General features: G+C 35.2%; 2 protein-coding genes across 2 annotated transcripts; one reads left to right on the forward strand and one right to left on the reverse strand.

The window, feature by feature from the left end:
- The first annotated feature begins 4,302 nt into the window (after positions 1 to 4,302).
- On the forward strand, positions 4,303 to 6,997 carry LOC130720395 (heat stress transcription factor A-3-like). The gene is made up of 2 exons (XM_057571033.1): positions 4,303 to 4,874; positions 5,754 to 6,997. Exons 1-2 carry the CDS (start codon positions 4,416 to 4,418, stop codon positions 6,831 to 6,833), a joined length of 1,539 nt encoding a protein of 512 aa, XP_057427016.1. The 5' UTR covers positions 4,303 to 4,415; the 3' UTR covers positions 6,834 to 6,997.
- Positions 6,998 to 7,946: 949 nt separating this feature from the next.
- Positions 7,947 to 10,272, reverse strand: LOC130721205 (ribosome production factor 2 homolog). Its single transcript, XM_057571961.1, has 6 exons — positions 10,101 to 10,272; positions 9,817 to 10,020; positions 8,813 to 9,058; positions 8,483 to 8,725; positions 8,326 to 8,391; positions 7,947 to 8,206 (listed from the first exon to the last, which is right to left on the reverse strand). The coding sequence occupies exons 1-6, from the start codon at positions 10,167 to 10,169 to the stop codon at positions 8,087 to 8,089; spliced, it is 948 nt and encodes a 315-aa protein (XP_057427944.1). The 5' UTR covers positions 10,170 to 10,272; the 3' UTR covers positions 7,947 to 8,086.
- Positions 10,273 to 12,762: the final 2,490 nt, after the last annotated feature.

Genomic DNA, 12,762 nt, shown 5'->3' on the forward strand with positions numbered 1-12,762 from the left:
CTGGGACTCCATTATGCTCTCATAGATCTGCGACTCCATCACTCGATCTGTTGTTGCTGTTGATGTTGTTGTCGTTGCTGGGGTTCGGTTCTTCCCTCTCGCCCAAAATGGTTTCATTATAGGGATTGGTGAGAGAGGGGACAAAGGTGGGTACGTCTTGTTAAGTGGTGGTGGCGTGGTGTGGTTGGGGTGGTGGTACTGGGGGTGGAGGTCTAGTTCCAGATCTGAGAAGAAAAATATAATAGTTCTTTCAAAGGTGCAAGAGCCGTTTGATTTTGATTTCAGATTAAGTTTTCTTTTGTGCCTTTGGTTGAAGAAGGTGGAAAATGGAGGTTGAAGATGATTTTCTGGTTAAAGAAGATGGAAAGATGAAGGTTAAAGATGAAATTTTTAATTTGGGGAAAAATATTTTAATAATTATTTATGTATGTGGCAGGGGGACACAGCATGCCATGTCAATTAATGAAGCACATGTCAGCAATTCTGTTAGTCAACTAACAGAAGTGGACGGAAGGACTTAAATCGCTCACGACACAAACGTTAGAGACATTGACCGCTCGTTTTAAACATGTGGGATCACTTTTGCACAATCATGTTAGATCAGGGACCAAAACTGCAATTAAGCCTAAATTAAATATGTGAGAGAAAGTTGTCTTTATCTAATAAGTAATATATATATATATATATATATATATATATATATATGAGTTTAATGGATATGCACTGACAGTGTAAAATAGTTTTACACAGACATCCAATCAAAGCATGCCACATAGGAAAGTTCAATGTTGTCATAGTGGCTTGGGTCCCTTTTTATTACCTTGACGTGTTGTGTTCGAATCCTATCTGGGTATTTTTTTTTCCATTTATTAGATAACCATGAACCGGCCGGTTTGCCCGGTTCCAAACCGGTTCAGCAGTTTTTTCTCCGGTTTGATAATAGGCCGGTTTTATATGATGACTGAACCGACCATAAGCTCGGGTCCCGGTCGGACCGCCCGGTCCAGTCCGGTTTTTAGAACACTGTTTCTAACACACCCCGTCACGTCCAGGGCTGAACAAACTGGTACGTGGGATCAGCAGCAACGAGTGGCCCAAATATGAGAGGTCTCCACAACAAACAACAAATGAATCTAGGATAGACTCTGATACCATATGAGAAATTTGGAGACCTATACGCAACTACAAAAACTAGCTCAAGAGTTGATGTTTGCACTACTCTTATAAAGGCTATTTATGCTCTATCTCTAGCCAATGTGAAACTTCTAACAACATTATTTATACTTTTTGTTTTCATAAAGCAATAAAACAAAAATCAGAAAGTAATAAAACAATTTGGATGAGAGAGAAAAAATGTTTTTATGCTAAGAACTCAAAGAACTATGAACTCTACGTCAACCATCTCCAATGCTTAAGAACTTGGCTCTTGGAGCATCTCCAATGCTAGTTCTTAGAGGTAAGTTCTTAAGCACTATTTATGTGGCCTCGCACTGCCACATATGCTTAAACAACTTTTGCATATTTCGCTCCAACCACAAGTTCTTTACTTTGAGTTTTTAACACTATTTATTTGGTCCCACCACACCACATTATTTATACTTTTTATTTTCATAAAGTAGTAAAATAAAGCTCATAAAGTAATAAAACAATTTGAATGAGAAAGAAAAATATTTTTTTTTATGCTAAGAACTCATAAAGCTTTGTTGGGTGAATGTGCATTGAAAATTGTGATCTTGAATTTCAATGCTTCAAACGGACTTTCAAACTGAAAACCAAATAGACGCTTAGTAGTTTGTTTAGTGATAAAACTAAGGTTTTCTTCCTCAAAGGGTTTATGTTATTGTTTCTCCATTGCAAGTCAAATTGTTGGCGTGGTGCTTATACGTTCTTGGGTTAATGGTCAAATTAGTGCATGATTTTGTAAACGAATTTGATTTTAGTTATTCGGTGGAAAAGTGATGGTAAAAAACAACGAGTAATTATAAAAATGATACCACTAAACGTCATTTTTTCACTGAGGGACTAAAATCAAACTCACTTGTTAAATCATGGACTAATTTGACAATTAACCGTACTTTCTTTCTAATGATGTGTGATGTGATAGGAAAAAGATATAGATATGAAGAGAAAGTGAATGAAAATGAGATGAGAGAGAAAGTGAGTTGTGAATGAATCAAAATTCGAATAAATAACATGTTTGGTTTAAGGGTGGAATGCACTAGAATCACTTCTTTTAAGCTAGAAGTCTTAGGGTATGTTTGGTTTCAAGTCTGGCGCTACTAGACGTGAATCCATCCTTCCAAAAGCAACTGTGTGTTGCTTCAATTGGATCCCTACTAGACGTGGATCCACTTGTATTTTCCAAACACACTTAGCATCAGAATAAAAGTGTCTTGAATTGTAAAACTTCTGGCGGTTTAAGACCGCCACTAATATTGGTCAAAATACTACTATAAGTAAAGAATTAGTCTTTATCTAGATGTGGGAATAGATTAGGATGATAATAGGGGGCATGTAGCCTGTCTATTTAATAAAAAGACTCTCAAAGTTTTTGAAAAGTCTATTTAATTAGTTTGAATAGGTTTAAGCCTAAAAGATAAGCCGACATGTTTTTACATATAGTTTCAATTATATTTATAATTTTTGAAAGATGATTATATTTATATTAATTTAACTAAAATTTTGTTAAAAAAAAACTTTAACTAAAATTTAAAATATACAATCATAATTCATAAGGGTGGGACTGGAAATAGGCCAAATAATTTTTATGGGCTTCGCCTATTGGACCTATGTTAACTGAACCCAAATTGAAAAATAAATACATAATTTTTGTCAATTCAAAAATCTATTTAGTTAAAATAAAGTTGGACTTAATCGTATTTTAAGCATGACATGTCAACCAATTGCTTAAATACTTAGATACTTATTTATAGTCTTAAACATGTTGGACTATTTAAATATCTAAACATATAAGTTTATTAGTGTAATGGGATTTAAAAATGTTTTTGGTAAATTTAGGCTTTTGAAAATGTTACACTAGATTCCAAAAATGACTTATTTTAACATACCAAATTCAGACCTTGAGTTTAGAAAGCAGGTTAGACTTAGAAAGTCCAACACAACACAACCTATATTTTATCCCTATGTGTAAGCATTTGATATGTTTAAAAATAGATTTATTTGAGTATATTTTACCTTGTTAGTCTATAAACTCGTTGGTCTATTTATTTATTGAGGTTTATCAGCCTAGTTAAACGTGACATTGTGAAATAGGCCTTAAACTTACTATCAGGTTGGGTAAGCCTAAAAAAATCCTATGATACGTAATAATCAGGTTGTCATAGATTTATTTTAGTATATAAAAACTTACCAAATTTCTGACGAACAATTTTTTTGTTGGTATACCAAAAAGAAAAGATTCCAAATTTCCCCATTTTAACCAGAATTATTGTTTTCTTTTTTTGTGATAGAAATTATTTTCTAGAAAGGTTTAAAATCAGCTGGGCCCAGCAAAATCCTCAGAAAAAGGACAACTTGTTACATGTCCCAGACCACAAAACCAAAACCAAGTTTACTAGCCTCTGATTGGTCATTAGAGTTTCCTTTGCCGCTAAGTATATCAATTAGACTAGTCCATTGCCAATAACATAACACAAACGACACAGTTCAGTGATGTCTCTCTCAATCAAACCAATAAAATCTAGCCAAACAAACCAAACAGTGAACAAACAACACAGTGTTGTAGTAACAGTAGTGTACACTATATACCCACGTGCCAAAGAAATATCTAACCCCGAATTCATTCTGTTTTATTAAAGAGAAATGTTAATTGTTACTAATAGTAAACGAGTATAAATTATATTTCTTCAGGATTGAACTCTTACCACGTAATTATCTTTAGTTCAACCATGTGAGCTACCCACCCTACCTAGAATTGAGTTCGATAACGTGAGTTTAAGTTTTTTTTTTTATATAAGTGACATGATTATATTTAAATACATTTACTCATAATTGATTTTCGTAACTAGAATTATAATGCATTTACACAAAATTGTATAAGCTATTTGGAGAAGCTACTCTAGATCAACTCAGTCAGATCCGCATAAGTTCGTAGAATCGATTCTTAAAATTAGTTTCCAAACCGGAGATCCACGTTTGGAGCTCGTATCATGTTTGAGAATTGCAACCGAACACAATCAGTAGTGTACACTGTACCCCACGTGTCAAAGAAAATATCTATAGCCCACACGTTTGAACCCAAAAGTCCAATAGAAACAACCATCCCTGGTTACAAACCAACCAACGTAACTGCCAAGAAACAACCTAAAAAATATCAAAATCAAAATCAATGTCGGCGGCACACTGCTCATTCACAGTTTGCAAATTGCGAGCCCCACCATTGATTTTCAACTTCAATGGCCATACTCTTCCACCGCCATCATCAATCTACAGTCTCCACCCTTCACCGCCCTTTCACCCTTTTAAATTTCTCACCACCACCACCCCTTCACATTTTCATTCTACCCACCAAACACCCCGAAATCCCAGTGCTCACTATGAACCCGAACGATGAAAAATCTCCGAAATTTTCATCACCTTTGGACCCCTTTGATGCTCCATCTTCGATGGAGTTCGAAACTGGAGGTGGGTCTGTTCCGGTTCCGATGGGGTGCTTGCAGGGGACCCCTGTTCCGCCATTTCTGAGCAAGACTTTTGATTTGGTTGATGAACCTTCTCTGGATCCGATCATATCGTGGGGATCCAATGGTGTTAGCTTCGTGGTGTGGGATCCTTTGGAGTTTTCTAGGCTGGTTTTGCCTCGGCATTTCAAGCATAACAACTTCTCCAGTTTTGTTCGTCAGCTCAATACTTATGTGGGTATCATGCAGCCTCTAATGGCTAATGCAGTCTCTCTGTAACTATTTTTCTTTCTCTTTTTTGATTGTATGTAACTAATCTCCCCCATACCCCCTTCTTGTGTACTTTTTTTTTTTTAATGTAGCTATGTTCTTTTGTTCACTATGTTCGTTGATTTTTTTTTGTAATTGGGTTTGATGAAGATTGGCTATGTATATTTTGGTTGAACTAGTTGATGTATAAATTGGGAATGTAACAAAAATAATTTTGAGGCATTTTGCTGGTGTATATATACTATATTGATTCTTATAATGGTTCTTGTTATGTTAAGAGATTATTTTTCCTATGGATTTGCTGAATGTATGTATTGATGTTCTTGTTATGTTTGTGCAGGGAGGTAGAGTTCTTGTTATTATTATTTTTTTGTTGGTTTTTCTCATTTGTTAGAGGCAGACTTGTGCTGATATTATACTCTTTGTAATTTGTAATTTGTAATTGGTACCTTGAGATGTATTTTAATAATTATTACTAATGGAAGTGTGTAATAAGAAGATGGTTCAGAACTTCAGATGACTCCTACTGCTGGAAATGGCAACAGGAGAAATTTTTACCCTCCTGTAGAAGGAAACTCATCTTTAGCAGGTAGGGCTCAGAGTTTCTGTGGTGTGTTTGTGTGTTGCTATAATTTAGATTTTTTTACTTATGCCTAGGCAAAGCTTGTTTTTGTTTCACAGATTGTATTCTCAATACAGCTAGCACTATCTGCTGATAATGGCTAAGTTTTGTTGTACTTAGAACACCTTGTTTTGCTTTGCTAGTTTTTCTTCTTTTTTGCCTCATCTTTCTTGCCTATTTCTGCTCCATTGATTCTCAGTTAATTTGGTGTTTGTATCCAGGGATTCCGCAAGATTGACTCTGACAAGTGGGAGTTTTTCAATGATGCTTTCCAGCGAGGGAAGAAGCAGTTGCTGAAGAACATCCAAAGGCGCAGGACGCATCATTCTCAACAGGTTGGGAGCTATGTTGGATCTTCTTCTGATGCCGGGAAGTTCGGAGTTCAGGTTGAGATAGAAAAGCTGAGGAAGGAGAGGAGTGTGTTGATGCAAGAGGTGGTTGATTTGCAGCAACAGCAGCGAGAAACGGTTAAACATGCTGGTGAAGTGAATCAGAGGCTCCAATCTGCTGAGCAAAGGCAGAAACAAATGGTTTCTTTCTTGGCAAAGTTATTTCAAAACCCGAGCTTCTTAGCACGCCTTAAGCAGAAGAAGAAGGAACAAAGAGGTATAGAATCCCCAAGAGTGAGAAGAAAGTTTGTCAAACAGAATCCTTCAGAAACTCTCAAAGAAGACCAGATAGTGAGGTACCAACCCGATTGGGGAAATATAATCATGTCTTCTGAAACTCCTGAACTAAGTCCTGTTTCCGTTGAACATTCTCCTCACTACCTTTCACAGGATTTAGCAAGAGAAATGAGTGTAGGTGCAGAAGATTTGACTCCTCAAGTTGAGAATATTACATCAGATGAACTTGCTGCAGCACTGCCTGAGATTATGCCAACTCCAGAAATATTTGGAGATGGACCATCTAGCTTTAGACTTGAAGATACCTTAATGAAAGGGAAAAATGTCCTGAGTCCAAATCAAGAAATTCTTCCTGGGTATTTTCTTTCCTTCCCTGAGGTTTCGGCCTCGGAGAAAGGCTTTGCTGAGTTTTCACCTCTTGAAACTGAAAGCATGATCAAGCAAGAAGACCTATGGGACCCTGAGTTCAATGTTGATGTTGCTGCTTCTTCAAGCAGTGGGAATGAGCTTTGGGGAAATCATATGAATTATGGAGTTTCTGAATTTGGAGTCACAAGTGGTCTGTCAGAGTCAGACATGTGGGATATTGGCTTTGGAAGTTTGGGTATTGATCAGTGGCCAGTTGATGACGAAATAGCTGTTCAGCCAAAAGAAGATAGACCTAAGAATGAATAGGGGTTCATCTGCTCCTATGCACTTGTTGCTCCTGGGGTACTTGCTGTGTTTATAGTTCTCAGGGGCCATATTATTGAATAATTTGATTTATAATCAGTATTCATTCACCAACATTCATTCTTTCTTTTTTTTCCAATTTTTAAGACTAATTCTTTAAGTGTCAATACTTCTCTTTGTAAATTATTATGTTTTAGTTTTTGTTAGCTTCAAGTAAATCATACTTTTTCTTTCTCATAAGGTAAGATTTACACATTGTCAGGTTTGTACCGCATGAGATAGGTATCATCAAACTTCTCTTTTGAACTTAGTGCATGTTTGAAAACCATTCCACAATTTCATTTTGAAATCAAAATCAATAATGGGGGAAAGCTTATGTGATTAGCTTCTAAATTTCAGAATTGATTTTAATGAAAAAGTTGATAAAAAAACATGTATGTCTCTGTGTCCTGTTCTAACCTTGGACCAATGGTTCTTTGTTAATAAAGTGATCATGTAATGAACAAGGAAGAAAAGTAAACTTTCCAAAATAAATATATTTCTCTGCCCCTGGATTGCATGCACGATTCCAGGGAGCTACAATGTGGCAAGAATAAAAAGAATTAAAAACAATTACATGTGTCAAAATCACAGTCTGTAATTTTTTATCATGTATTCAAACATGCACCATATTTATTAAGAAAATTCTAATGTGCATGTATACACACTAAATATATGAATGACATTCTTTTGCTCTGGTCATCCCATGACTGAACTACAATTAAAATTTCAAAGCTCCGTGACACTTAAATCTAACCTTAACTCTACAATTTAAAATTAACCTAATAAAAAATGTAGACTTATTTATTTTGGAAAAAAACCATCTTATGCTCACCCAAATTTTAAACAAATCAATTTAGAGTGTTTGTTTCAAAGAATTCTTTTTACCTTCCTTTTCTTTTCCCTCAAGCATCTCATGTCAATACAATGTTATAATCCATCACCATCTAATTAGAAATGAAATATATAGATACCAACATAAATGAACATGCGAACAACAGAATATGAAGTTACAACTAGCGATTCATGAAACTCATGGATTAAAACAAAATTTTGAGGGAAAAATTGTGCTGAAAATGAAATGAAGACAAAACTCTCACTTGTAGGGGAAATAAAGAATATTCATGTCACCTACGCGATAAGAAATTAGATATAATTTGATCCACTATGGATCACTTCATAATCAAAAGAAGACAACATGTGTAGTTTATAATATATTAAGATTCTTCTTCCTTCTTCCTTTTCGGTGCTTGTTCATCATTCTGGTTTTTCCGCTTGGCTTCTCGGCGCTCCCTCTTCACTCCCTTTGCTAAATTAGGTAAAGCCATTTCACCAATCTAAACAAATCACAAATTGGGATAACTAGTTAGATATCTATAAGTGAACAGAATAAGAACATAAGCACAGGTCATATCCCTATGACAGGAAATAACTACAACAGTTGCTTCAATCTTACCTTCTGATCTGGAATATAAACATTTCCAATCTTTCCTTCCAATGGATCCCCTTTAACATTCTTCTCCTGTGAGCAACAGAACAGATAAACAATTTAGACATACAAATTTTATTTTACATCAACAGATAAACTAGAAAGGTTTAGACATTTTGCCAACCTTTTTCTTTGGCTTTTCTCTTGTAATTCTCATGGCTTCCTTCCTGATACTCTCATTAGGAGGACGATGCCGACGAATAACCAGATCCATGGAAGGGCCAACTTCAACCAATTCCATTCTTGGCACAGTGGTGCCTGATTTTTTCAGTCGCAATGCACAGTGAGTAAAAAATACCTTATTAGGAGATATGGCAGTACATACATATGCCCGGTCCACTCCAGCAAGATTCAGATTCTCTACAACCTGCATTAATAAGGTGTATCACATCTATTAAAATAATTCTGGGTGACAACAAGAGAGTGAGCAAGTCTAAGTAAAGCAAATATGCACCTCTCCCCGAAAAAGATCGAGCAAAACTTCCTTCAAATGTTTTAGCTCGTCCACAGCTTCAAATCCTTCTCCAATAAAAACAATAAAAGGTTTCGTCCCTTCCTTTGGAGCTATTTTTTTATCATAATTAAATGACTCCAAGGGTTTAAATTTTTCAACCCCAACTTCTACTAGATCATAGACATGGTGATCATACATTCTCCCTATAACAAGGTTATCAGGTCGCTTCTTTGAGTGAGATCCATACTGCAAAATACAAGAAGAAAAAAAGATTAAGAAATGAAATAAGGAACTCAATTAATTTTAATAGGAAGAGGTGAAGAAGCCTATATCAAGATGTCAATTGCTATCATAAACTAACATCTATCATTCTCTACCTTTAAGTAATTTGGAAGAAAAATCCTTTCATTACAAGACTCAGAGCAATATTAGCACACACAATCTAAAGACAAGTCAAGTTGCCCCCCGATCATCCTTCATAGCTAAATGTGCATCACCCCAAACACCACCAAATTTAAATAGCTTAAGAACACAGTTCAAATTCTAACCCTCCACAACTTAGGTGCTTGAAGATGGTAAACAACAACAACAAAAACAATATCCCACAAAGTAATGTCGGCTACATGGATCACACTTCGCCATTGAACTCGACCAAAACTGCTTGAAGATGGTAAACAACAACAACTACATCAACAACAACAACTACATCAACAACAACAACTACATCAACAACAACAAAAGCCATATTCCACTAAGTAAGGTCGGCTACATAGATCACACTACGCCATTGAGCTCGATGGTAATCTAGCGTGTAAATATCTATGTAGTTATTTTAGTGAGTTAGTAATAATACTTTCAAGCACAGTTAATAAAAAAATTAAAAAACCAATAGAAGCTCAACGAATCGAATAACTTGAGTTGCCACAAAAACACAAAAATCAGGTAAATAAAAAAACACCTATTTGTCAATATTAACAAGGGTTCAGAAAAATTGAGAAAATTACCACAAAGATGCTGCAATCAGTTTTAAGCGAAAAGAACTCCAAAGAAGTCTCGCCGCCACTCTCAAAGGGCTTAATGCTTTCATTCTTGCGGCTGTACTTGATGGAGTTTTCCTTCTTCAGGTGATGAATCTGAGCCAACACGGCGTTCAACACGCCGCTTGTCTTCGTCCCATGCAGTATAAGCGTCTTCTTCCCTGATTCAACCTGCAAACACACACACAGGTTACCCCTGATTCAATGAAAAACCATTTTCCCGGAAAATTCGAGGAAGAAGAGATGCTCACGAGTTTGGGAGCACGCTTCTCGAGCTCGCGTTTGCCCCGGCGCGTCTTGGCGGTTCTGATTTCCGACATCGCAGCCGTAGCGGAGGCAGAGACAACGTAACGTTGGGAGTGTGTGCTCTGCTTTAGGTTTAGGTTTTAGGGTTTAAGAATGGGGATTTTGTATTTTGATTCTTCCTCTTTCTGTCAATTTTGTAGGTCTGAAAAAACATTTGTATTTATAATTTTTTGTACATTTATTTTGCTATAAAATATTTAAATATAAAATAAACTTTAACCTAGTGTTAAGGTAAACTATTATGGAGCTGTATTGTTTCATGAGATTAATTTCTATGCACATTCAATCACATCCCTCCATTTTGTTAGCTCATAATTAATTTTGAATTTAATAATATTTAAAATATGGAAGATTGTGATTGAATGATGGTGTAAAACTTTTTACACCGTCGGTGAATAGAAATTAATCACTTGTTTTTATAACAGTTTTAAGATTTTAGAAATAGAAAAAGAAAAAATTCATGTTTAGGATTTTTTTTCCTGAAAGTAAAAGATTTATTCGATGAACAAGGTGTAGAGAACAAGTTATCCCAACAAAGGTTGAAGTACAACGCCAATAATGAAATCCACGAAAAGTAACTTATGCCAGAATCACAACAATCCTATCAAAGTAAACATTGAAAAGAAAAACCGTCAAAATGAAAAATATGTATGCAATGGTAGTGTTTGGTAACAAAACAATAAAGAACATGATAGAATTCAAATTCCCTTGCGTATGTAATTATGAATCACGTAACATGTTATTGTTATAAGGCGTTGCCTAGAAGGTTTATATGAAGGCATTAACTTCAGAATAGGAAACTTGTATTTCAAAACTCCAAAGCAACGCTCAATTGTCATTCATAGGGATGAGTGTCTATAGTTGAATAACTCTTCACGGTTCTTAGGTTGCCTACCATGGCCTCTATATTTTTATGCATGATACTTTTCACCCCTGAAAGGTGGAAGAAAACCTCTAGTACATAAATAGCCTGGATCAACAAGATAGAAATGCTCTGCATTGTAGAAAATATATATTAGTTTTAAATATTTATTTCATCTAAAGAAAATAATTTAATTTTAAATTTACTACCCACCTCTAGGTGGTCAAGAAAATTATGCTTAGGATTGGTAAGTGCATCCAAAAATATTTTAACATCATGTGCACCCAATGAGAACCTATAAAATAAAATAAAATAAATGAATAAAATATGAAGTAAATACTAAATAATATTGCATACATACCTTGAACCACAGGTAGTACTTGTGGTTATTATTAATGCTATCAGACAATTCTGTAGAATCTGGTTTTATAAGCTCTTTCCCCAATCGACAGACTGCTCTTAAAATTTCTTTAAAAGAACATGAAACTGTTTTTGTGGAATGCTGAAAGCGATCTGAGACAACCCTGTGCCGAACACTATGACCAATAATGAATAAGAACATTGCAATTTTTTCATCAACAAATACATCCCTTAAGTCACTTAAGTAGTTTTTCTCCCTTAGTACATTACAGAATCTAATAAAGCATGGCTTCTTCATTCGAAATAAATCAAAGCAAACTGTTCCTAATCCATTCAATATTTCATTAACAAATTCACGACCAAACAATTTAGAGTAGAAAAAGTCTTATTTTACATAATGCTTACAAATTAGCACGTCTGCTATACATATTTTTCTACACATATATAAACCCTAAACTGTTGTTCTTCGTTGCTGGTGTTCTTCTGAATAATATTTTGGGTTAAGTGTATTAACAAATCCCTTACTTATATTTTGCCAAGGGAACAAGTAAATGTGATTTATATATAGCCAATCCAACACATCTTAAGGTTGCAAAAGGAACGATGTATAATAGTCCGACAATTACTCTTCATAATTCTCCATTGCCATTGGACCATGTGAAAGTCTCCATTGATAAGGTCCCTGTGGGTAATGCACCTCTACCAATGTCACTTGAGAATGTAAATATTCTTATAGTACATGATGCATTAGGTGTTTTTTTGGCATGGCCAAAGTCTCTTGTGTCTTTAGCCACTATGGTATGTTAATTGATGTTTTTCTCTTTATTTATCTACTTATACTTATATGCTATTGGTTATTAATAGAATAATAACAAATTCAATGTTTTCAGACTCCATCATCATACAAGGGCAATGAGAAAGAAAAAGGTCTCTCAAAGGGATCCAAAGCTGAACCTCCAAAGAAACCTGAATATCAGTCGTTGCCTGTTGAATCGTCTAAGAATAAGAAGCCTAGATTTCAGCCGTTGCTTTCATGTGTGGACAAACTTCCTAATTGCAAATATATTTGGGCACATGCACAAAATCTATTGACATTAGGAAAGCAAGAGGAAATAGAGATGCCCTTTAGCCTATTCAATTGTGAACAAGTAAATTCATTGGCGCAGAGCAGTTGAAAGAAGTTATCCACCACAAAAAAACAAGTGCATCAGTTATCAGTGTGTATACCAGGTACTCAACCAAACTTGATGGTCTTTTCTTGTGTTTAATGTCTTGCATGTAAACATTAAAATATTACTAAATAGGCTATTTCAAGTTTTTGTACGATCAAGTTCTGCTCCTAAACCAATTAGCTGAGAGGTTCTATTTTTTATCTCCTCAAAAAA

Source organism: Lotus japonicus, chromosome 5 (assembly GCF_012489685.1).
Source record: "Lotus japonicus ecotype B-129 chromosome 5, LjGifu_v1.2".
Lineage (NCBI taxonomy): Eukaryota > Viridiplantae > Streptophyta > Magnoliopsida > Fabales > Fabaceae > Lotus > Lotus japonicus.